This window comes from Diabrotica undecimpunctata, chromosome 4 (genome assembly GCF_040954645.1).
Source record: "Diabrotica undecimpunctata isolate CICGRU chromosome 4, icDiaUnde3, whole genome shotgun sequence".
NCBI classification, from domain to species: domain Eukaryota; kingdom Metazoa; phylum Arthropoda; class Insecta; order Coleoptera; family Chrysomelidae; genus Diabrotica; species Diabrotica undecimpunctata.
Window position 1 is genome coordinate 14,952,152 of NC_092806.1, and position 26,410 is coordinate 14,978,561.

Here is a 26,410-nt window from a genome sequence, read left to right on the forward strand (position 1 = left end):
CGAATCCTCTTAAGTAAAACAAATGGACAGTGGTCCCCGACGCTGATGCCGGTGAACAGAAATAAATGTTAACGGCCTTCGGGTGGGTAGGATGAAGTTCTTACTAGATCAATATCCGGATCGAACTTCTTCTCGTCCTTCTTTGTCGCATTTTATACTCCCGGCCGGTGTTCCATCTCCAGCGTGCATCGATGGTAGTGGTCGCTTAGAAATTACTGCATTTGGCTTCCCTCTTTACGTAAGAGTACATTCTCGCCGTTTGTTTAATATTCAACTATTTTTCGTTTGCATATTATATGGCGCTTCTTATGCTTTTAAAATATCATACATTGCTTAATATCCGCGTAATTTTTTCTTATTTTTTTATTTACAAGATTCATTATTTTCTGTATTTAAACAGAGTCCAGCTGCTGTCAGACGAAGAAGCGCAAGAAGTAACAAGACTGCTAAACATTAAAGAAAACGAATCAAGCAACAAATGGCTGCCAAACGCAACAAGTTCATTCCTGCAAGATTCTGTTACGGCTTCTATCCAAGACTCCTCCGGACCAGTTTCATTGAACGATAGCTACAACCTACCTTCTTTGCATGACGATCAAGGTAAAGATTTTATCAACGAGCAGAGCCAAACGACTGACTTAGTTTACACTAAATTGAACAAAATAAAATCTGTCGAACCTTTGTCGCAATATTACGAATCCACCGAAAGTCTAGTTTCTGCACAAGATGAGGAGGAACCGTCTAAAGTTGAAATCGACACTAGTGTTTCTGCGACTGATTCGGGACTGATAGGTAATATAATTGTTTTACTTCTAAATTAGTATACTTTATTGATGTTTGACAACTTAACAACTTATGAACTTCAGAATCTCAGAACCTTTGGTAACCACCGAGTGCACATTTTTTATAGCCAAGGTGCACAATCGATATTTCATGTAAGAGAGATCAAGACATTTTTGGAAAATAGTCATTAAAAGTCATGGTTAAAGTAAATCGCCGGTTTTTCTGAGTATTTTCACAAACTCTTTCCTTTAACTCCTCCGTCACAAAAGATGGTCTCCCACTCCGTCGTTCATTGTGTACACTGGTTATTTTTTAGTTTGACATAATGCACAATTTTCTCACTGAAGATTCGTTCATTACATTCTCACCATAAACAGCCTTTATTTATCTAAAAATGTCGATAGGGCGAACATTTTGCGCATTCAAAAACCAAATCACACTGCTTACTTCATATTTGGCGGGATTTTCAATGATAATCAAACAATGACAGTTATATATCAAATACTCGTGACTACAGAGTAACGAGACTTGGCTCACATTGATGCGACAACAAAGGTAACTAGCGCGGGGATTGCCGCCGCGCCTTATGCGCAATCGTTCTTTACTTTCTGGAGATCCTGGTATATTTTGTCATTCCTTTGCCATGCCATCATGATATAACTAGGAGTATTTAATGGAATGGTTTCACGGTGCTTTCTGCATCTTTATGCCGTTGAGAATTTTTTGACTCTTCCAAGAATCTGTGAGGCTTCGATCAAAAAGCCTCAACAATTAAGATGAGACCATAAATTTACATCTCTCTCACTAACACACTAAATACATCTAAAATTCGTGAATATGGTGCTAATTCTGTCTAAAAGTTTGTGTTTTTGGTCAAATTGTAACATGTTTCACTTACAGAGTGTATTTGTATAATCTTTATAAATTTAAGAGGTCTAACATTATCTCATACAATATGTAAACTAATATATTTACATTTTTTTTTAGATTCAGTCACCAGCTTATCAGAAGGCAACTATTTAGAAAAGACTGACGACGATTTTGTACCAAAGCCAGTTAGCATTATAGGAATTGAACACGGTGTCCATTATTACGAAGACGGTCACTTTTGGATGGAAGTTCCTGGCCTACCACCGGAAGAAGATGAAGACGAAGATTTCGAATGTACGGAATATCTGCCCAAAACCAGCAGAGTGAAATTTTCCAAAGATCCGATGAAAGTGTACTCTACATTTAGTATCACAGATTATGACCGAAAGAACGAGGATGTTGATCCAGTTGCTGCTTCGGCTGAATATGAACTAGAAAAACGAGTCGAAAAGATGGATGTGTTTCCGGTAGAACTCGTCAAGGGTTCTGAAGGGCTCGGCTTAAGCATTATAGGAATGGGAGTCGGGGCAGACGCAGGATTGGAGAAATTGGGTATGTATATGTTCAGATAGTAAAATTTCAAATTATTTTTATTAAAAGTGGCGCTTCTTTCGTTGTATCTAACATGCACATAACTGTTCAAGGCACATCAATTAATAAGCGCTTGTTTGTCTAGTAAATTTATTATATAGTATGAAATTGAGCACGGTATAATCAAAATATTACTTGTGATATTACTACTGATTATAAAAATAATGCAACATCTAATATGGCAAGTTAAACCAAATGCGATGCTTCGTTACACGAAGGGTTGCCCGAGCTCCTAACTGTTCGACTCTCTGAAGCGTATACAGTGTTGTTATTGTTGTTTGAAAGACTTTGTGGAAGCCTTTGTCTTTTCATAAACCATATATATAATTAACTGGCGGATCGGACAGAAAGTAACGAATCTAGGACCGTATATCACTATCGGAAGTTCGTAAATGGTCGGTATATACTCAGTGAAGGTGGCAAATTATTCTGGAAACACCACAATTTGCTCAGCTCACTATAATTTTCCAAACGGGAGTCGTTCGAAGACTATGAGGTCAGGCCCAGAACTACAAGACGGTCGGCCGTAGTTCAAAACTTTGAACGACTTCAACTCAGGATCTGATGGGTTGGGATCGAGCAGTTGTTTGTACTCTACCAGTGATAATAGGGGGAGAGAGTGGGGGGAACAATGGGCGCGTCAGTCCATCAGTATTTCACACATATTTTCAATACAAAATAGTTTGAATGTTTCATGTCGGCCAGACGACCCGCGACGGCATATTTTTTTGTTTATTTAAATGTTTTCTTAGACGTTAATGTAAAAAGTCTTCTAATGTTTTACAGGCATTTTTGTGAAAACCATAACGGCAAACGGAGCAGCAGCTAAAGATGGTAGGATAAAAGTGAACGACCAAATCATCGAGGTCGATGGCAAGAGTTTAGTCGGGGTTACACAAGCTTACGCTGCGAGCGTTCTCAGAAACACATCGGGTTTGGTCAGGTTCAGTATTGGTCGGGAGAGAGATCCCGAGAATAGTGAGGTAGCACAGCTCATTAGACAGTCGTTACAGGCTGATAAAGAACGAGAAGAAAGACGGCAGAGGCTGTTAGATGAACAACAACAGCATAGTGAAGCTAGCACTGTACAACTGACAGGTAAAATTTTTGTTCGATGAAACTTAATTCTTTTTTGTTATTGCGATTACAGCAATAAAACATCGTTGCATGTCATAGTTCCCTTTGTTGCCATATTCACATTATGTCAATGTTCTAGCTAAATATTTTAAAACATAAACGTACAGTGAAGTGAAAAATGTAAAATGAATATGTGAAAAAAACTTCTAGTGTAAAATGGTATATATAAAAAAAATATGTTACAGTAGGCGGCACAGTAGACTAGCTCCAAGCTTTGTACTATATTTTCTATATTTTTAAAATTTAAATAATATTTTTAAGTATACCGAGATGAGATCATCGATGAAGATGTTATTGATGTAATGGTTGAACTCTTTAAACTAATATATCAGACTGCCACAATCCCCAGACAATGGCTGCAATCGACCTTTGTAGCAATTTCCAAAAAGCCAAATGCAACAACTTGCTCAGATCACAGAACAATAGCTTTAATGAGACACACTTATAATATTTTTGAAAATAATTCACAGCAGAATTGTTAAAACTTTTGAATATGAAATTAGTGACACACAATTTGGCTTTAGAAATGGTATGAGTACAAGCGATGCTTTGTTCGGCTTGAATGTGCTGGCTCAGAGATGCATGGATATGAATCAGGACATCATTGATAAGGTTCAATATAAAAAGCTTGTAGATATATTAAAAAGCAAAAATATTGACAGTCGTGATATGAAAATTATATCTAATTTATATTGCCAATTTATATTTGCTAACTGCCAAAATATCAAAATACAGAGAGGAGTCCGCCAGGGTTGCGTGCTGTCCCTACTACTTTTCAATGTCTACAGTGAAGCGGTATTTCAAAAAGCGCTCTCAGACTCAATAGAAGGTATATCTATCAATGGAGAAGTTTTGAATAACTTACGTTTTGCAGACGATACAGTAATAATGACGGATAACAACAATGATTTACAGAAAGTAATGCAACGCCTTAATGAATGCTGTCATGAGTACGGACTGAAGATAAATTTAAAGAAAACTAAATGCATGATCATGACTAAATCTGCACATGCAAATATCCAACTGACTATTGAAGATACTGCAATTGAGAGTGTTAATAACTATAAATACTTAGGAATATCAGATGTAGACCAAACCAAAGAAATTAGGACACGCATTGAAATAGCACGTGCATCATTCATTAAACTTAAAAAGTTTCTTTGTTGTCGGGATATAAGGTTAGAACTACGCCTGAGAATGCTTCGATGTTACGTGTTCTCTACTCTTCTTTATGGCTTGGAAGCTTGGACACTAAAACAAGTATCTGAATAAGTTGGCCGCCTTTGAATTTTGGTGTTACAGAAGAATGAGGCGGAAATAATATTAACTATCAAAAGACGAAAACTTGAGTACTTAGGACATGTGATGAGAGGGCAAAAATACGCATTATTACAACTTATTATGCAAGGCAAAATCCGAGGAAAGCGAAATGTGGGAAGACGAAGACTATCCTGGCTTAAGAACTTAAGAGAATGGTTTGAATGCAGTAGTGCAGAACTTTTTAGAGCGGCAGTCAACAGAGTCCCCATAGCCATGATGATTTCCAACCTTCCATACAAGATGGAACTTAAAGAAGAAGAAGAATATTTTTAAAATTGAACACAATCAATTTATTCTAAGATTAATAATTTAAATAAATAACATCTCTACAATAAATATAAATAACTTTTAAATAATATAACATCACACTTAATTTTCAACAAATAATTTACATTAATAACTACATTCCTATCCTAGTTGTTAATATCACTCTTCCATTTAAGAACATTCCCGATATTCGTCGATTAGTGCAGTAAAGCCGATGATAACCTCTCTACAGATTACCATAGATGAGTTTTACACTATATTTTCTCAAACATTTAATAATAATCCTAGCATCGGCATGTACGTAATTTTTTTTTACTATTTATTTAATTAAATGGAATTTACACTTAAAAAATTGCACATATATAATACAGTGGAACTTGGTTATAGCGTCATTGAAGGGTCCACTAAAAAAATGACGCTATATCAGAGTGACTTTATAAAAGAGGTAGAAAAAAATGAAATTTTAACGAGGCAAAATTTTATTACATTATTTATTATTACAGCTGCATTTAGGATAAAAAAAATTCAGAAATAAAACATATCATTTATATGAAACTTACATTTTTTATGAAAAAGTTCTCTAATGCTGAAAAACTTCAGTTATTTTCTTCTGCGCAACCCTTTACGAAAAATTAAATTTTTTCTGTAGTGTTCTTAATAATCTGAGCTGCCTCTTTGGTAGTTGTGGATGCCTCCCTGAACTGGTAAAACCTGAATATGGTCTCAGCAGCTCTCATTGCTTCTTTGATTGTAGGACAATCAACACCGTCTTCTTCTTCGTTATCTTCATCAACATCCATTTCCACATTTTGCACTTGTTCCACAATTTCTTTATCACTTAAAACTTGAAATGTTTCTACCTGATCGTCTACTGAAATGTAGGAGTCAAGATCAGTTCCAACCTCTCTCTGGTTTACATTAAATTTTTGTATCTACTCCTGACAAAGGTATTTCGTCATCCTCGTCAACATCCTGAACATTGGGAGAATTTACAGTCAATTTAGCTTGACGAAAGCACTTACAAATTGTCACTGACGTAACCGCACTCCACGCGTTGTCTAAAAACAACTGCATTAATGATGGTAATGTTCACGGGTTCCCCATTGTTCATACAAAAAATCATCCTTTTCAAAAGCTGTTTCCGATAATGGCACTTTAAACTTCTTATGACTCCTTGGTCCATAGGCTGCAAGACACTTGTGTAGTGGCTGGTAAGAAAACTAGGTTGATATTGGTCAAATTAAGCTTGGGAAGGGCTGCACAGTTGTCAGCTAAGAGAATTTTTTTTTTTTTAAAGGAGTTCTTTGTCCCGCTTTCTCAATTCTTCTTCAAAAATAGCAGAAGTCGTCCACGCATTTTTGTTGGCTGTGAAGTTTACATCAGAAATCCGACATACATCAGAAATTGTTTGACCACTTTCATAGGCTCTTATAACACGCACTTTATCTTATATTGCCTTCCTTTTAGTACTACAAGTTGCTATATTAAAAAATAAAAGTTAATTACTAAATTAAAATCTAAAAACAAAACGAGCTGAACACAGTTTCACGGTAGCGAAAATTTCTTAAACTGACTGTTCTGAAACAGATAATTTGACTGTTGAGATAAATGAAAAATCATAGAACTGTCAAGGTCACATAACTGTACACATAAGGGATAATCGGTCTTTCACACATTCTTAAAAGGAACAATGCCGTAAAGCCGGAAACGCATTGCACTGTATTCTTCATAAAATAAAAAACGACAACCTACTGTAAAATTTTATGACGCTATAGACGAGGCTTTCTTTATGTTTAGCCGACAAAACTCCGGTTTTTAATAATGCTATCGAATAGTTTTTGGCAGGACGTATTAAAAATTGACGTTACAACCGAGATGACGTAACTACCGAGGCCGTAATATCCAAGTTCCACTGTATTGACATAATTGCTATATATTTTTTATCAAACAGCACCCCATGAGTTATTGTAATTTCGCTTGTGGCGCTAGTTCCGTGACGCTCTTATCAGCAGTTTACTATAGACAAAAAAGTAATACAACGCCAGTATAGAACCTTCGCTTCAAAAATGGAATTTTGAAGCTATTTGTGCAATAATTAAGCAATAAATTAACAAAAATAACTTAACAAACTCTGATTTTAAAGCATTTTCTAGGCTTTTTCAATAAAATTGTGTCATTTTTCCATATAATGTACCGGTCTTCACCTTCAATATTTAAAATCAAATAGCGATTTAACATTGTTTATATTAGCCTTATCCTGTCAGCCAAAAATAAACCTTAAAATACTTTCTAACAGAAATTGGGGTGCTGATACATCTACTCTGCTATATTTATATAAATCACTCATCCGTAGTAAATTAGATTACGGTGCAATGTGCTATTCTACTGCTAGTAAAAAAATTCTTAAAGTCTTAGACGTTATCCAAAGTGCATCTTTAAAACTTGTGCTGGGTGCCTTCCGTACTAGTCCGGTGGCAAGTCTTCAAGCTGCACTAAACCACCTTTGTTTATAAGAAAACAATATACCACACTAAGATATGCTGCTAAACTATATAACAATATTAACAACCCTAACTACCTACTCCTACATACAAATAACACCACTCACAAAAGTAACAGACAATCAAGATATTTAACCTTTAAAGAACTTGTAATGAATTGTGGATATAATACCAATTTGTTGACATACTCGCTATCTACATACCCAGCTGAACCCCCCTGGACAATTAATACTCCTACTATTAATACATCTCTAGTAGCTTACCCAAATAATACCACAAATCTTACCCTCGTTCGTGCATTATATAAAGAAATTCTATCAAAATATGACAATTATGTTAAGATTTTCACCGACACATCAAAAACCAAAAATGGCTGTGCCGCAGCCTTTTTAACAGATGATATCGAATATGCTATACGAATACCTACTTTTTGCAGCGTATTTACTGGTGAAGCTATTGCAATTTTAAAAGCACTTGAATTTTGTCAAAAATATACAGATACTAATCTTCTGTTTATCTCAGATTCATTATCTGTACTCCAAAGCATCAAACAAGTCTATCCAACACATAAAATCATCGAAAACATAAAATCTAGGCTTCATTACTTACAAAACAAAAATGTAAACATTCACTTGCCCTGGATACCATCACATATAGGTATTTCAGGTAATGAAAAGGTTGACGCCTTAGCGGTTAAAGCAACCTCAAATGAAAGCATCGATATTATCAAACAAATTCCAGTCGCAGATATCTACCTTAATATCAAACAATACTGTACAGAAGGTTGGCTGCGATGCTGGGATTCAAATAACTCAAATTTTAAAGTAATTAAACCCTCTATCGGTGTCCGGCTCCAACTTCCAGAAAAAAGAAGAGAACAGGTGGTTATAAATCGCCTAAGAATTTGTCATACAACATTAACCCATCAACACTTATTAACGAAGCAGCTACCACCAGAATGCTCATACTGTAGATGCCAAAAAACAGTCCAACACATACTTACAGACTGTCCACTTTACTCATATGAACGAAGCACCAACATTTCTGAAGAACCAGGTCAACTTAAAAATATATTAAACTGTAACTTATCCAATACGATCAAATATCTTAAGGACATTAACCTATTTCATAAAATGTAATTTTTCTTTTAGTTGATAAATTTTTATGTTACCTAACCTTATAATATGTACACTACCATAGATATTGTAATAAACTTCCGCTAATAACATTTTACGGTTGATGCGGCTTAAAAAAAAACATTGTTTATATATTGTTTATAAGCAAAAAATGACGTTTAATCTTTTACATATTTTATTTATTAGGTACATACTGTTATCGCCAAATTTATCAAAAGCAGTTGTTTGATACCTGTATCAAAGAGTGTCACGAAAAAAAATTATTTTATTTCTCTGATCTATTATGACGATAATGAATCTATGACTTGCGACGATAAATTATTTATTATTACTAAACATAAAGTTGTTTCACAATCTTAAATTTGTAGATAGCCCTGTTTCTTTAACTGGTTCCTATATTTTAGGTTCAGCAAATACGAGTGTAAGCGACGGACCTACTAGTCCAATTGTAAATCAGGAAGGACTTTTTGACCATGAACAAGACAATGTTGACTCTCTCAGAGCTTTACTAATAGAGGTAAGAAGTTGAATACAACATTACATTCCAATATAACATAAATCCTACGGATTTCTTATACAATTGTGAATAAGTAAAGCTTAAATGCCAGTAGCTCTAAACATTTATCTCTAGTCCTGTTGACTCTTAACATGTAAATTCCTTTTCAAAATTTATAACGCCTATTAATATGTGTTAACATGTTTGTTGTGCAGACCCAACGTAAATATAATATGTCAGAGCTTGAAGTAGTTCGACTAAAAAACAAGGTATGTAGATCAAGATTTAATATGTTCGTCTCATCTGATTGAATGTTTTAGCTCATACATCATGCACTGGTATTTTTTTCGTTAATAGATCATACAATATAATTTACTTTTACTTGCTAAATATTTTTGTAGTGTTGACAAGTTTTGAAACAAGTTCTTTTATATTTTTATACCGCATTTCTCGACGTCTGACAGCACGATCGCCTTATTATTATGAAGGAAGTTTCCAAAGTAACATCTCTCATTAAATACTAAGAGTTAAGATGTGTGGTAACTGTTCACGGAATTCTAATTCTAGATATACAGGGTGTTTCAAAAAAAGGTAACCCCGTCCCTAGGGTAGGTAAAAAACTGAAAAATAATTGGGGTTTGCTTTGTAAACAATTTTTGTAACGCCATCCGTTTTCAAGATACAGGGCGTTGAAGAAAAAAAAATTACGCATTTTTTACGATTTTGCCGAAACTACTGGCAACATTGTAATGAAATTTTATACGAATATGTTTTGGAAGCTGATACATCCCATGAATTTGTTTTTATATCTGATTCTCATAGAGGGCGCTAGTTACACGGATCGTACTAAGTATTAGTCAATATAACTTTTTTAAGAGTATAATTATTAATCAAAATTTCAAGTAAACTTAAACATCATTCAATTTTACACGAAAAAGGTACTCTTTTTAAAACTCGATACTGTGTACCGTTTTCGGAATATTTTGATTTGAAAATTATGCTTTGGAATTAAAATTTTATTATTTACTCGCAAGGATAACTGTATTGAAACAATTCTCCTCTTGAATATGTAGTGTGACTACCGTTACTGTCAGGCGTTAAGTAAAGCGTTATATGGGCAAAAACAATTTTAAACTAGATGAACGTTACAAAAAAAACCCACATCACAATACGCATTTGCTATATGGAATTAAATGCTTTTATGTTGAAACAATATATAAATAAGGGCGTTAAATGCCTCTCCGCTTATTGCTTTGATTGCTGCGTTTATTATGTAAATGAATATTTTTTCATCAGATTTTTTTATGTATAAATTGTAGGAAGGAACTGTTTAAAAATTTGATTTGTTTATAACATGTTTCAGTTCTCACTGTTATGTATAAATCTAAAATTTTTGGTTGACTTTAGTTTTGCACATTTTTAGTTTGATTTACTACTTCATCTTGGGCATTATTAGTTATGTTGTAGGAAATAATGGTTTTAATATTTTTTATTTGCCAAATTTACCACAAAAACTTCTAATTAAATTTTGGCCTCCGAACACGATTGGTTTAATTATCGATAAATAATAATTATGATAATAAAATATTAGTATAGTATAAGGGTAGGAGCTATATTTACAATATGATAAAATATTGATAAAACTTCATCTGGGCAGATCACTAATGGTGGTTTAGTTTATGCACATTTATGTTTCTTCTGCATGTTATTTCACATTATGTGCTATTACAAATGATTCCGAGGGTATGATAATCCGGAATATTGAGTATGGCTGGTTTTTCGCTTACAATATGAGATGCTCATCAACAGCCGGTTTTCATAAGATATATTGGGCTTCCGTGTAGAAAATGACTAGGACATCGCACGTCGTTGGGTCACCGCGATTGTTAGTTCTTCAGTATACATACTAAAATACTCCAAGTGTGCGCGCGCGCGTGTGTGTGTGTGTGTGTATCCAAGGTGCATTTACCACAAAACTTGTTGTATACCATTTTTTATGAAAAATTTATATCGATACACTTTCCTTTGGTGCAAAAATGGAGCTAGAGGTTAGGTTAGGTTACACAAGCGAGCGATTTTAGTACAGGTTAGGTTAGCATGACTGGGCGAGGTTTATTCACGTTTAGTTAGAATATGTTTCACAGTACATATTTGCTATATGAAAAGTTTGCGTAGATATTAGAATATTAATCAGTTTAATTTCTTTCTTTCTAATTTTTTTGTTGTTAAACGTGGCAAGACTGTGTGGCATAATATCAGCATCCTATTTCACTGCTTACGAACTATTCTTATTCACCAGAAACATATTGTTTTGTCAATTTTAAAATAATATGTATTTTTACACAATTTAATATTAAAACTCATAATATACGAGGCGTGTTTTTTAAGTAAGTACCGTTTTGGAATTAAAAAAAGACGTGCAAAGATATGGCAATAATTTTATTTTTTACATGAAAGCCTGTACCTTAATCTACTTTTCTACATAATTTCCGTGAACAATGAGGTACTTGTCATAACGTGGCACCAGTTTTTGAATACCCTCCTGATAAAATTCTGCCGCCTGACTTGTTAACCACTGCATCACAAATGTTTTGACTTCGTTATCGTCTTGAAGACGCTGACCGCCCAGGTGTTTCTTCAAGTGCTGGAACAAATGGTAGTCGCTGGGCGCCAGATCAGGGCTGTATGGAGGATGATCTAGAGTTTCCCATTTAAATGATTTGATGAGATCTTTGGTCTGATTAGCCACATGTGGACGGGCATTGTCATGCAGCAAAACGATACCCTTACTCAACTTGCCACGTCTTTTGTTCTGGATTGCACGACGCAGATTTTTCAATGTCTCACAATAAGACGCTGCATTGATTGTCTCATTACGAGGCAGAAACTCCACTAGCAATACTCCTTTTCTGTCCCAAAAAACTGTGCACATGATTTTCCGGGCAGAAATTGTTTGCTTAAACTTCACTCTTTTGGGTGATGATGAATGTCGCCATTCCATGGATTGTTCTTTCGATTCTGGTGTGACGTAGGCCACCCACGTTTCGTCACCAGTAACAATTTGGTTTAAAAAATCTTCACCTTCACTGTGGTACCGCACAAGGAAAGTCAATGCACTGCCTAAACGTTGGGTTTTGTGCAAATCCGTCAATATTTTTGGAACCCAACGTGAACACAATTTCCGGTAATTCAAGTTCTCGGTAACAATGCGATACAAAACACTACGAGAATACTGAGGAAAGCAGTCGGATAATGATGAAATTGTAAAGCGTCTGTTTTCTCTCACCTTTTCGTCCACTTTCTGCACCAAATTTTCATTAACGACCGAAGGACGCCCACTCCGTTCTTCATCATGCACATTTGTGCGGCCATCTTTAAATGCTCTCACCCATTTCCTTACCATTCCATCACTCATAATGTTTTGTCCGTAAACTTCAACGATCTCACGATGAATATCGATCGGTTTTACGCCTTTAGCACTAAGAAATCGTATAACAGCCCGTACTTCACAATCGGCGTGACTGACGATTGTTGTAGGCATCTTAAACACTGGAGTAAACAAGTATACAATGAAGAATCAGACTGTAATGGCGTCAGTGCGTAGACAAGAGATGTAGGTAACCAGCGCTCACGCGCGGAACGCCGACCGTAGCGCTGCGGCGGCGGAATCGCAAAACGGTACTTACTTAAAAAACATGCCTCGTATTTATTATTTTTTGCTTAGGTTTGTTCTCATTGAGACAATTTAGTATTTGTGTTAGCCTTTCAGGTAAAAATTGTCGATATATTAAAGCTTTTTAAGATTGTTCTACTTTTTCAAACAATATTAATAGTTTCAGGCAAAAAACTATATTTTTTCAGCTAAATGCATAAAAAACTTAGCGTTTTATCACTTACCCTTATACTATATAATTACCGATAATAGTTTTAGTAACAAGGCCTGCCAGCTTAAATAACTAACTAAAATAAACGATTTGGGAAACTTATGTGTAGCAATTATTGATTGAAATGCATCACTGACCCTTTTAGCCTCCTTGTAAAGTGAAAGCTCCACCAATAGCATCCTATTTTTGATTTAATTAGTGGTGACAAGCTCGGGGTATTTTTATAATTCTGGCGTATTATGTTCACTGTGAAAATACTTTTAGGTGAATTGACTTAATGGATCACGAGAAATAAGAACTATTGCTAAATACTTTAGTTCAGGAATATCAAAGTTTTTTTTCCAGCCACACTATGACTAGTTCTGCAATATTTGTTGCTCTCATCTAGTGTTTAGGCTGTTTCCTGTATTTCCCACTACGGAGTGAACAAAAATACCTAGGGACCACCTTCCACGCCATTCTAGGCATCATCTAATCAAAGCTCATGGGTGATAGACATCCAATAATTATTCCATCTTCAATTACATTACATTACAAACTATTAACTTATCGCTATTTCTTTCCTTTTCTTAATTCTTATCGAAAAAAACGGGTGTGGCAGTCCAGTGGGACTGCCGGTAGAAGTTATACTTCTGTACACGCGTTCGTCGTTACAAATAATGTATGTGGGAGTCAATCTGCACAATCGTTACATATGGTATATATAGGTATATAGGTATATGGTGCATGGTTTGCTGTATATAAACAACATTTGACCTGTAATAGGAGTATAGTAAATGAAAGATTAATGACATAATTCAATATAATAAACAATACAAATATTAAAATGCAAGATTCATAAGTATTTAAAAATGAGAATATACATAACTTACTTACGCATATGTTTAATTTACCATGATAATAATATTAATAATAAGAAAATAATAATAATATTAATAAATATTAAATATATTTACAAAAGGAACATTTTTATTCTTGATAGAGAAAGAGAGAGAAAATATATCTTCTGTCTCTCTCTTACCTATATCTTACATATGTAATGATTTTGCCGATTCACTCCTGTGCAAATTTCCAACATCGAACGCGAGTATAGAAGTATAACTTCAAAAAAAATTCCAATCCGTGTGTGAACTAACTATTTAACATATTTTATTATTTTCAGTTAATGGAACAAAATGGAGTTAAACCTGACGATTCGGAAAAGTTCGAACAAGCCACGCAAAAGCTCAAAGAAACAGAACGCAGTCTCCTCACAGCCAAAAAGGAAATACAAACGTATCAAAACATGTTAGAGCAGTCCCAAACTCAATATCAGGTTCTAGAAAAGAAATACAACCGAGCGAAACATCTGGTTCGAGAATTCCAACAACGCGAATTGGACATGCTACACAGAGAAGATTTTTATCAACAGCTTCTGCAAGAGAAAGACACGGAATACAATTCTCTGGTGAAAACATTGAAGGACCGAGTAATAGCTTTGGAACAGGATTTATTAGACACCCAAAGGAAAGCGGGTTTACCGATGGTCCTTCCCTACGGTAACATGAATTTGAAGCAACTTACTCCCCAAATGTCGAGGAGACAACCACCGAAACCTTTGTTCAAATCGCTGCAGCCGGATCTTTCTGACACGGAAATGTCCGACGCTAGTCCGGACGACGATAAAACTGCGACGGTCGAGAGAAAGTTGCCAATTAAAGAGGAGTTCGACAGAGCGGTACCTCCACACGAACTTCTCGATATCTCGGCCAGCAAGAGCAAGGCCGAACTGGCTAATAGAGGAGCACTTGCCAATAGGTAAGTCACAGAGTTTTGAAAGTAGTTTGTCTCTTATGTTATAAATAGGTTAGAATAGTTCCTAATGATAAACATTGGCGGTCACCAAATTTAACAAACTAAACGAGAAAAAAAAACAAAAACACGAGAAAAAATTGTATGCGAACACTATTGTTCATTTATTTCATTTTTGGTAATTTTTTTATTTCGACCGATAGCTTCATTTGGATGTTTTGTTAAAGCTCTTTCAAGGGTCAAACCACACTAGTATATTTTCAGTTGTTTGCTATCCGTTGTTGAATGTCATAGTTCCACATGTGGCTTGCTTTCGTACATGTGTTTATAAGGAATGCAGTGAGGTACGATTATCGAGAGAATTGGCAAAAGAAAAAAAAATCGAAGTTTTTTGAAAAGGATTTAAAAATTTTTTTTATATTATATTGGACAATGGACCAATTTAGACTATTAGTTAAAAAAAAAGGAAGAAGAAGAGTGATATATCTGGCTTAAGTTATCGATGTCGGTTCTTTTATGTAGGGAAGCTGGATGTTTTAGAATTTAGCACATTTCAAGGATGGATCGCTTATGATAATTTTGTTGTTTGCACAGTACTTTGGTATTCGTGAAATCGATACTGTGTTTAGTTGAAATAGCATGTTATACAAGGGCACAAGATGGTTTAGAAATCCTAATGTCGCTTTTGTGAAACGTTAGTCGACCTTGAAGAGAACGGCTGGTCTGGCCAATGTAGAAGGAGTTGCACTCTGCACAGGGTATGTGATAGACGACATTAGTTTGTTTTAAAGGTTCTGGTGTTTTTTAAGGTTATTTTAACAGGTAAGTTTTTGAAAAGTTTGGTAAGCTTGTTCGTGTTTTGTGGGAAGTACGGAAGCGAAGCATATTTTGTGGTTTGTTCAGGGGTGAGTGAGGACTTATTTATCTGTATTTTATTAGAAATGGACGCTAATATTAGCCCGTTGGGTGTTTCAGTAATGGACTACCCATAGCTTTTGGAATATAGAAATGTGTTGATGATGGATGCGGTATAGGAGTTATCTATGAGAATGGACTTGAGTAGATTGAGAGCTTCTTCTTTGTAAAGCGGGTGTGTCAACGTGTGTACTCTAAAGCTGAGGGCTTGTACCAGGTTAAGTTTATATCTGATTGGGTGTGTCGAATGGTAATTTAAGAAACGGTTGCTAGCCATTTCTTTTCTGTACCAGGTAGTGACTAATCTGTTATCATGTGTGCGAATAATTCGCATATCTAAAAACGGGATACTGTTATCAACCTCTAATTCACATGTAAATTGCAGGTGAGGATCAAAGCAGTTAAAAACTGATAAGGTGCCCACCGTCTTGTCCGGTGGAGTTGCTAAAATCAGATCGACATACCATTTTACAAGGGAACCTGGAAATCTAACTTCTTGATACTCTCATTATCGTCTAATACAAAGTTGACTAGAATAGGAGACATCCTGGATCCTATGGGTGTTCTAAAAATTTGACGATAATATTTGTCATTGAAAATTATAAAATTGGTTTTAAAAGTCAATTTTAATAATTCGGAGAAAGTTTCCTAAAATACCGGACTGTGGGGCTGGATTTGATTCCAATGGTTGCGGAGAGAAGTTAATACACTTTACCTCGATTTTTGCATATCGAATCTTCCCGGCTGCAGTATTCGTCTGAATATATTTAGAATACGGTTACTACAGTTTTTTTTTTCAGGCAACTACCAAGTGTGAAAAAAGGGTCGCTGAGCAATAGCAGCTCGGACTACGGACTAGACGAAGGATGCAATTCCTCGGACGAGGTTACAGACTCTGTCTTCGTTTCACAGGCCAACGAAATAAAGCAGAAACTCAACCAAACCGTGGTACGACCGACCTCCTTCACTAGTGCAACTCAACAGTACGTTCAGTCGCAGTATGTCGCACAACAAAAAAATCAAAATAATAGTCAGTACACCGTACAATATACTCAGGTAATTTTTTAATCTGTTTTTTTTTGTTGTAGCTTATTTAGTGCTGCTAAATTTTTTGTTTTCACGAACAGAATGTTGGACGGGCATAGATTCTCCTGTTTAGCAAAAGTAGTTTTTTATTCTTCTAATAAAAGATTTACTGTTTTCACCATTATAATATTCCTCTTTCTTCTATTGAAAATTGAAATATCGACAATTTTCACTTAATTTACATCATTTAAATGATTAATCGAATATCTTCTTAAAACATCCTTTTAAAGTTCTTAAAGTCAATCAAGAAAGTCTTATTTTACAACACTGCGGCTCTCCTTTAACTTGCTTTCCTAATCTAATCTAATTCTGCGGTTTACATGACCGAGGTACTCCAGTTCTCCTTTTCACTGTTCATAAATTTTTGTATATTTCCGAGGGTTTATCCGTTAAAACTAAAGATATTCTTCGGTTTGTATAATTATTATTATTTTTATCTCTCCTGGGTCTAAAATACTGCAAAGTGTAATTAGCAGATAAGGTAGGTTTCTGTTCTGAGTAAGTTTTCGGGATGTCAATTTAGATATTTGTCTTTCCAATTCTTATCCCCCATCTGGAACTAAAATCAGCACAGTCCGACAGAACCGTCCGAACAATAGTTGACGGCCGAACGATCAGTAAGAGCCATTGCAGAGGGGTTCCAATTTCACTGGATTCACCATTAACATCTGATATATTCAGTATTTGAATGCGAATCTACAATGAACGAAAGAACCTTCTCCTGAAAAATCGACCTACAGATGTAGCAAAACGTTGAGACGAACTCACGCATGGGTCGTCCAAAAATACAGGTTCCAAAACGTATTAGCGGTTGTACTGTCTGTAGTTAGTCGATGGGGAAAGGAAACTGTTTCTTCTGAATCTCTAAAATGTTAATCTTTTTTTATCAAAAATTGCTTTAAATTGTCTTTATCGATCCTGAAGATATAGTAAGATAAGTATAGAAGAATCCTGAAGATATAATGGACCGAGCATGTAACAAACAACGAAGTCATGAGAAGTATCAACAAAAGAATGGATGTATTAGAAACCATCAAGACACGAAAGCTGCATTACCTGGGGCATGTTATGCGCAATGAGAGATACAACCTACTTCAATTGATTATACAAGGGAAAATCCAGGGCAAGAGAAGTGTAGGAAGCAGAAGAATCTCATGGTTGCGTTACTTGAGGGAATGGTACGGATGCACATCAATTGAACTATTCAGAACAGCAGCATCTAAGATCAGAATAGCCATGATGATTGCCAACCTCCGTCACGGAGATGGCACGTGAAGAAGAAGTCTTTATCAATGCAGCTTTTGCCTGAACAATTTTAAACCAACTTGATTTAAATTCTGGATGAGAAACCATCTTGTAACCTTAATATACATACCGTTGGCTATCCATACATATGTACACTATTAACACATACATTGGGTACACATACATTTTGACTGGTCCTTATAACTGGAATTTGTTGATCATTTCCTTATAGATAAAGAGTTTTCATCTGTTGAGTTTAAAATAGCATTAGAACCTTTTGCAACAATTATTTGACAAGCTCTAGTATGAGTTGGTTTTTGTACCTTTTATATAAAGCTAGTTTCTCATTCATTATACATATATAATAGTAGGATCCTTAGGCTTAATTATTTTTTGTTGCCATCAGTTTTACTCATTAATTTTAACTATTTATACTTCTACAATTTCGGAGATAAATAGAATGCGCCAAAACAAAGGACAATGAAATCAGGAAGCTTGTTATATATAATCGCGTCAGGAAACAAAGTAACATTAGTCATGGTCAGTTGGCTACACATCGTACATCGTTTATTAATATGTCAAACAAAATCGGAATGCAGTTCACAACGCAAGAAAAATCTATTCTTGAATATTGTTTTTGCTTATAGAAGAGTGGTCAGATATATAACAAATACACGTTGGCAAAACAAGAGACACTTTCCCATAATCCAAATTATTTTTTTACTGCTGTTAAAAAGGAGGCGACCGGTTTCGGGGTTTATAATATCAACCCTATCATCAGACCCAATAGAAGAAACACCGTACAGGATTTAAATCCATGAAAACGACATTTATTTTAAGAATGTTAAGAGAAAACGTCAATCGCCCAAAGTTTTCCCTATTGGAACATTGTTAAAATACATGTGTTCTTCCACTGATATCCTGTAGAGTTAGATGATATATATATATATATATATATATATATATATATATATATATATATATATATATATATATATATATATATCTGTACCTTAGTGCTAAAACAACCAATGTCAAAATTTCTTGTGTTGAGTAATTCAGGTTTAAAGATTTGCCTAAAACTTTCATATTTTTTTACTTCGCTTCAGTTATACTTAGCTCTTTGTGATTTAGGCAACTTTAAGGTGATTCATACCTGATTGTTTTTCTGGGTCTTACCCTAATTTATTTTATTTGGTTAGTTAAAAAATATTGACATTGGTTGTTATTGCATAGAAATATTTACTACATGAAATAAGTAATAATCCCTTAACCGATGACATTGGTTGTTAATGTCAATGTGTTTTTTAGTCAATTATTAGAAATTTATAGAATAACAATTTTTTCATTAAAAATGAAAAAAACATTGTTTTCTCTGTTCTATAATATTAGGTATAGAAGATACATAACTGAAACATTACTTATTATTGAAACCAACGTAACATATTATAATTTACACTAGGTACATACATATTATCAACTTAAGCAAAATCATCTTGTGATTCTCCATTTTCCCTATCACCAGCAGTTTTCAGAGATTGAAAAAAAAGATGACTGGCGGGGTTGATGTATTTTAACAAACTGCATATGTCATCAATTTTTTTTTATCCAGCGGTCGCGGCTCTGCGTACCTGGGCAGTAAATTCCTATTATTAGAGGACGACCTCTGTCTTCTTCTGTTGATGTCAAAAATTTTAAATTCCTCCTTTTCGTCGAAACTTAATTTGTATTTTATCACCCCTGGTTCGCCTTTATTGAATTGGAGCCACTTTAATTTAAACCATGGCACTTTTTCGTTTTTGTGGATAAAAGTGGTTTTTAACAGCTTCTTGAAATCCAGAAAGTCATTCATGGTCATTTCCACGACATTTTATCTGTTTGCCCACAGATCTGATAAAATTTGCCCAATCGTGAGGCACTTCAATTTTCATGTTTGTCTTCTTTTTCCCTCTCTCAATTAGAGCATGGATCGTGTCGGCTTTCATGTGGGAATGCCCAGGTTCTAAAAATTTTTGGTTTATTGTCATAAGATTGTGTGCAAAATCATTATCTTTATTTTGTGCCAATCTCATCATAAAAAAACTGAACATTACCGCAACATAAATATTCCTATTTTGTCCTGGACAGGTGTCGCTGAAAAAGTTTACCACTTCAGTGCAAGTTGGGAGGCTCTGTAGGTAGGCCCAAAGACAAGAGGCTATTTCCTGGCCACCACGCTCCGCAACGGATTCATTCTACATGTAACAAATTGGTGTAGCTTTTTTATTTGATACGGTGTAAAGTGTAAGGTTGTATGTGCATAAGGATCGTTTATAAAAAGACACACTGTTATTTAGAAAGGGAGTAAGTAGACACTTTTCTAAGTCAAAACTGGCAAAAGCCACTTTCTCGTCATGTAGGGACATTTCCTTATCTTTTTTTTTTCCTAGATAAGATGTTTCAGCAAGGGTAAGGTGTGCCTCACGTTGCAATTTATATTTATCGCACTTTTCGCAAGTGTCGTTATAAGGGCGTTTAAATGATAAATTAAAATTTTCAACAAAAATTTTTCGAATGGCCGACTCTTTTATTGTTGAGATAACTCCTTGCTCAATGCAGTAGTCTTGGAACAGCCTAAACATTTTTGAAATGGGAAGGTCACTCGAAAGATACTTTTTACTGGTTCTCTCTCGTGAATAGTGGCTTTCCACTGCTGGGAACATTGATATATGAGCCATAACTCTCTCTTTCTCTAAGTTGCATATTTTGGGCTGCTTTCCATGTTTTCCTCTCTTATCAGGGGGGCACAAATTAGTTCCTGTTTCTCTTTTTTTTTACAACTATCATTCGAATTTTCATTAGACTTATATCAAGAGTATTCAAGAACATCGTCTGACATACCTCAACTCCTGCAGTTGGCGAAGAAAATAAGACATACTTTCTAAAAAATTTTCTTCTGCTACTTTCTCCGTGCGAACGCAATCGTTCTGTTTGTTTTTTGTGTTGTGTAACACTGGAACTCAGAAACTGGTTCTGGGCATCTACTGGTAGTTGATAAAATTACTTAAAAATACGGTTTCTACTTTCTTCGGTAATCAGCTCTTTACATTTTTTTGAGCAGCATGGTGGTTTTAGAGACTTTGCTTTTATCGTTTTACCTGATGTTGTAACGTATTCTTTGCCTCTAGCCTTTGCAACTTGTCTCACATTTCTTTTCCAATCTTTTGCATTCCAATCTTCCTTTTTCTTGATGTCGGGTTTTGTTCTGGTCGTTTTGCAAATTCAACTGCTTCTCTAGGCAAACTTGGAGAAGCGTGATCCTCAGATTGTGAAGAGTCAGAATCGGACTTGCCTTCGGGGATGTACTCATCAGAGCTTCCGTCTGATAAATCTAAAAAATAGTTTAAACATAAATGAGTTAACTGCATAAATTTGAATAGCTTTCTACAAATGAAATAATGCAGTACAAACCATTTTTGTCTGATGAATCAGAGACCTGATTATGAAGCTGGCGCAAATAATTTGAGGGGCCAGGTGTAGGGTTTTTATAGTCTATATTCAGCGGCACAACATCGGTAACTGGTTGTAACTCAGTAAAATTTTTGGTTCCTCCATCATTTCATCGCAGTTAATGAATTCTCCTGCAAACATGAAAAGTTGTAACAGGCCTGTTCAACTGAGCATGTGCTCAATAATTTTATCTACCGACTTTATCAGATAATAAGCCCAATACTATTTTGGTACAGAACAAACCTTTTTTGTTTAAGGAATCCAAGTCTTTCTCATGAAGGGGGCCAGAATTAATTTGCATAGGGTCAGAGTTGTTTTCTCTGCACAGCAATGCATTATCCGTTACTGGTTGAAACTCAGCAAACAATTGCTGTCCTAAGTATCCAGTTGAATTTGAGCTTTTCTGATCTGCAAAAGTAATATTTATAATAAAACGTTGAGCCTACCTTACACCTAAAAAATTGTTAACCATCTCACTAACTAACTAATGAAAGAGCAAGGCAACTGAGTATAATTGAAAAATAAGTAGGAAGATAACCATTTCTACTCACCATTCTTTGGTTTTGTACACAAAAGTACAAGTTGTGTTCCACGTTTCATGTTTACACAAAACAAAACACAAATTACCTGCTTAGCAAACAAATTTAGAATAAATCACAATAAGGTAAAAGATAAACTTTAAAAAAGTATTTAAAACAAGTTTCGTTTTTCTATAAAAATTAAAAACAACAAACAATATGAATGTTTCATCACGAATGGAATGTCCAATGTCAGCTTATTGACAAACAGTTTTGCCAATCTGACAACCAAAGTCGACATTGGTTGTTATTGCACAAAGATAAACCGATCTGAATCGAAACTAAAGATACCAATGTACACCCTGGCTTGACATTGGTTGTTTTTGCACTAAATTGCGATAAAAGTAAATAACCAAAGTATACGTTGGATGTTATAGCATTAAAAATATTTCTAGATAATGATGACATTGGTCTATCAGTTATACTCTACCTCTGAAATGGCACTAGTTGAGACATTGGTTGTTCGTGCACAATATAAAGGACACCGTATTGCACCCGTTGCGATGAAAAACCGAAAATCTCAATTTTTGACATTGGTTGTTTTAGCACCAAGGTACAGATATAAACTTGCGTGCATAGAAATCGGCCCACTGTAAACTTTTGACTTTAACTATATTTTTTTCAAGAAATATTCATCAGATCACAAAAACAAATATACTGTTTGAAAGACAATTTAATATGCTTTAATGTGAGTATAAATTTATGAAAACTTATTTCGGCTTCCTATGTTTAACATAGTGAAATGAATTCATTAAGCAAATTAAGCTTTTTTATTATTAACATAAATAGGGTTATTGACAATTTAAAACGTAACACTTAATTTTTTAATAATGGGTATGACCTCCTCTTGCCCTAATAACATCTCTCATACGATTAGGCATAGATCTAATCAAGTTTGCTATTGTTGCTTGTGGGATGTTAAGCCACTCTTCTTCTGCTGCAAGAATAAGCTCTGGGATCGAGTCTGGGGTATGAAGTCTAGCTCGAATTCTTCGTTTTAGCTCATCCCATAAATGTTCGATCGGATTTAGGTCAGGACTGTTTGCTGGCCAGTCTATTACCTGAAAACCGACTTCTGCAATGTAATCTTGCACGATTCTTGCGGTGTGTGCCATTGCATTGTCATGCATAAAGATAAATTCGTCTCCAATGTAGTCGACGTAAGGTACCACATGAATTGCTAAAATCTCCTCGATATATCTGGCAGCCGTTAAACCTTTTCTTCCGTGAACACGGTCGTCCCTACGAATGAACTCAAGATCGGTTCGTGCTCCTATAGAAATTGCACCCCAGATCATGCAGGAACCACCCCCATAAGCACCCCGCTCTTCAAAGCAGCATTCTGCAAATCTCTCTCCTGATCTCCGGTACACTTTCCTTCTTCGGTCGCTACCATAGAGGCATATTTTGGTCTCATCTGAGAACAGAACAGATCCCCATTGTTCCAACGTCCAATTCCGATGATCCTGTGCAAAACGCAGGCGTGCTTGCCGATGAGCTGGAGTAAGTTTTGGACCAATCGCAGGTGTTTTAGGGGTCAGGTTATTTTACCGCAGTCTTCGTCTCACTGTCCACTGACTAACAGCCACTCTTCGCACCTCACGGAGCTGTCGTTGCACCTGAACGGCATTAAGGTGACGATTTCTTAATCTTGTTGACACAATAAAGCGGTCATCACGAGCGGTTGTAAATCGCCGTCTGCCTGTTCCAGGTCGCCTATGAAAGGATCCAGTCTCCTCATAACGTTGGCACACTCTTCGAACCGCTGCGCGTGTCATATCCAATTGTCTAGCAAGAGCTCGCTGACTAAGTCCATTTTCGATTAGAGCAATAACTTGGACGGCTTTTTGTGGTGTAGTATGCATTAAACTAACACACTTGAACACTGCTGAGATTATGAAAAACGAATAATATGCAAATTTCACTTGCAAAGGCAATACTTTTACAATTAGACAAATTTGTTATTTTCGTGACAATCACCACATAAACACGTTTCATTTGTTTACCGGTTACTATGCATGTAAGCCTTCTTGATAAATTTATACTCACATTAAAGCATATTAAATTGTCTTTCAAACAGTATATTTGTTTTTGTGATTTGATGAATATTTCTTGAAAAAAATATAGTTAAAGTCAAAAGTTTACAGTGGGCCGATTTCTATGCACGCAAGTGTATATATATGAAAATTACTTAGTTCTCGGGAAGAACCGCGTTGAGAATTTATTACTCGACGTTTCGGCACCCATTTTGGAGCCATTATCAAGAGTGATACGGTTCGGTTCGAGTTCGCGGTCTCAATCTGCGTACTCCCCTCACTCGAGACGTACCAGTATCGTGTTCTGTATTGCAAGAACTGTCTCTCGGCACTGAGGTCTCAATCTGTCTACTCCTCAGTGTCGAGTGACAACCGGTCTTACCCTGTGTGGCTGCTTTTATACTCGCTGTATCGCGCATACATGGAGTATGCGCTGACGTGGTCTGAACTGACGTGGCCTGAGCGGTGTGGGCGGGAGGTCGCCATGTTGCCGGCAATCGTTTCGCGTCATCGCGCGTGTTCAAGCTGTTAGGCCGTTTTTCGATTTCGATAGCTTCACGAATGATTCTCGATTTTAAGGAGCGGATGGGGGCGATGGTTTTTGCTATTTCGAAATCTATTTTGTGGCCTGTTTGAATATGATGTTGGGCTAGGGATCATATCGATGTAGGAGCTTGCTATCGTCGCAATGTAAACTTCCCTTAGTTGACTTTAGATACGAGCGGATGGGGGCGATGGTTTTTGCTATTTCGAAATCTATTTTGTGGCCTGTTTGAATATGATGTTGGGCTAGGGATCATATCGATGTAGGAGCTTGCTATCGTCGCAATGTAAACTTCCCTTAATTGACTTTAGATACGTGTGTGGTAATAACAGCATTCAATGAACCGCTTTTACGGAAAACCCACCGGCAACTATTAATAAACTTTGAGAGAAAATTTCGACCTTTTTCAAAAGACTACAGCAGCCATTCTTACGAACATCTTAATAAAAAAAAAAGACGGGACTTACAGAGAACTCTTACCCGAAACAAGTTCTGTAGAGCACAGTTATAGAAAAAATGTAAGGGAGTGGACAGGCATGGCCATCCATTCATTATTAAAAATAACAAAAAACAGAAACACTTCGCCTAAATTATCGCCAACCTTCAGTAATGAGGAAGAAACCTTAAGAAAAAACTTGACAGTCTTATTAAGCGTTGAGTATTTTTTGAGCGAGAAATTTTTCCTCGAAAAATTTGAATTTTCGGTATTCAATTATTAATTTTGAATGAAGCTTCAGTTTTTATCGTCCTTTGTTTCGGCGCGTACTTTATTTAGAATGTAAGCAAACACTTGTTTGTTATTGCAGGTACAAAAATCAAACCAATACTCAGTAAATCAAAGCACAAGTTCAAATCAGTCTAGCGTCGTGTACGCTAGTATACAAAAAGAAACGAATAAATTCCAACAACCGAGCCCGGATCCTTGGAGTGATAGTCTTAATAGGGTGAACAATACGATGGTGTGTCCACCACCGACGCTTGCGGAACAATTAAAACAGGTAATGTTTGGGAATCAAAATACAAAACAAGGTTAAAATGGAAATGCGATGTGAGTGGAAGATGAAACCACGAGTACATCGAATTTTTATTATAACCGAACAACATACTTCAGTATGTTCTCTACGGCCATGCAGTATTAATCAAAAACAGTTAAATAAAATAAATAGTTATTTATTGAAACAATTATAATACGTTGGAGTAATATTTATTCTTATAGTGTTTGAACAATTACCGAAATTAAAAATATTTTCTGTAATATTTTTTAAAACAAATTACATTTCTGGAGTCAAAACTAGTCCAGCATGAAGTAGGAAGAATACGTGTTTGGGAGAAAGTTTACTGACGAATTAGTAATTAACGAAATTAATTGATTTGATACATATATATTTTGTAAACCATTTGCAATATATTCTTCTGTTGCTTGATGAGACTTCCAGTCAACATTCCTTTTCAATGTAGGTATATCCGCATCTATATTTACCAATGCATTAGATGATGTGCAGCTGAAACAATGCCTAGTATATTTTGCGGATTTTGTTAGATTTAGAAGTGTGCCAATTTAGTATAAGGTATATCTTGAAAAAAGTTCATCCGTCTGTTTTTCAATATGCCTCCAGTAAGTTGTCGTTCCATCGTTTTCGTGGTCTTTCTACTGATCGTCTTCCTATTGGAACCATCTCTTGACTACTATATTTTTTGTCATTCGGCTAATATGATCGTTCCATTCTACTCTTCTATTTCT

The 26,410-nt window shown here is 35.5% G+C and overlaps 1 protein-coding gene across 6 annotated transcripts in view; it reads left to right on the forward strand.

Moving 5' to 3' along the window:
* The window catches only part of Spn (protein phosphatase 1 regulatory subunit spinophilin), a 96,550-nt gene that overhangs the window by 57,104 nt on the left and 13,036 nt on the right, over positions 1-26,410 (forward strand). For 4 of the 6 annotated variants that reach the window (XM_072528988.1, XM_072528990.1, XM_072528989.1 and 1 more), the window contains 8 exons: positions 401-792; positions 1,771-2,205; positions 3,031-3,342; positions 9,010-9,122; positions 9,317-9,370; positions 14,148-14,782; positions 16,492-16,747; positions 25,476-25,667. In XM_072528988.1, the coding sequence (XP_072385089.1) occupies positions 401-792; positions 1,771-2,205; positions 3,031-3,342; positions 9,010-9,122; positions 9,317-9,370; positions 14,148-14,782; positions 16,492-16,747; positions 25,476-25,667 (2,389 nt within the window). The remainder of the gene's footprint in view (positions 1-400; positions 793-1,770; positions 2,206-3,030; positions 3,343-9,009; positions 9,123-9,316; positions 9,371-14,147; positions 14,783-16,491; positions 16,748-25,475; positions 25,668-26,410) is intronic. The other 2 variants (XM_072528992.1, XM_072528991.1) reach the window with 2 other exon arrangements.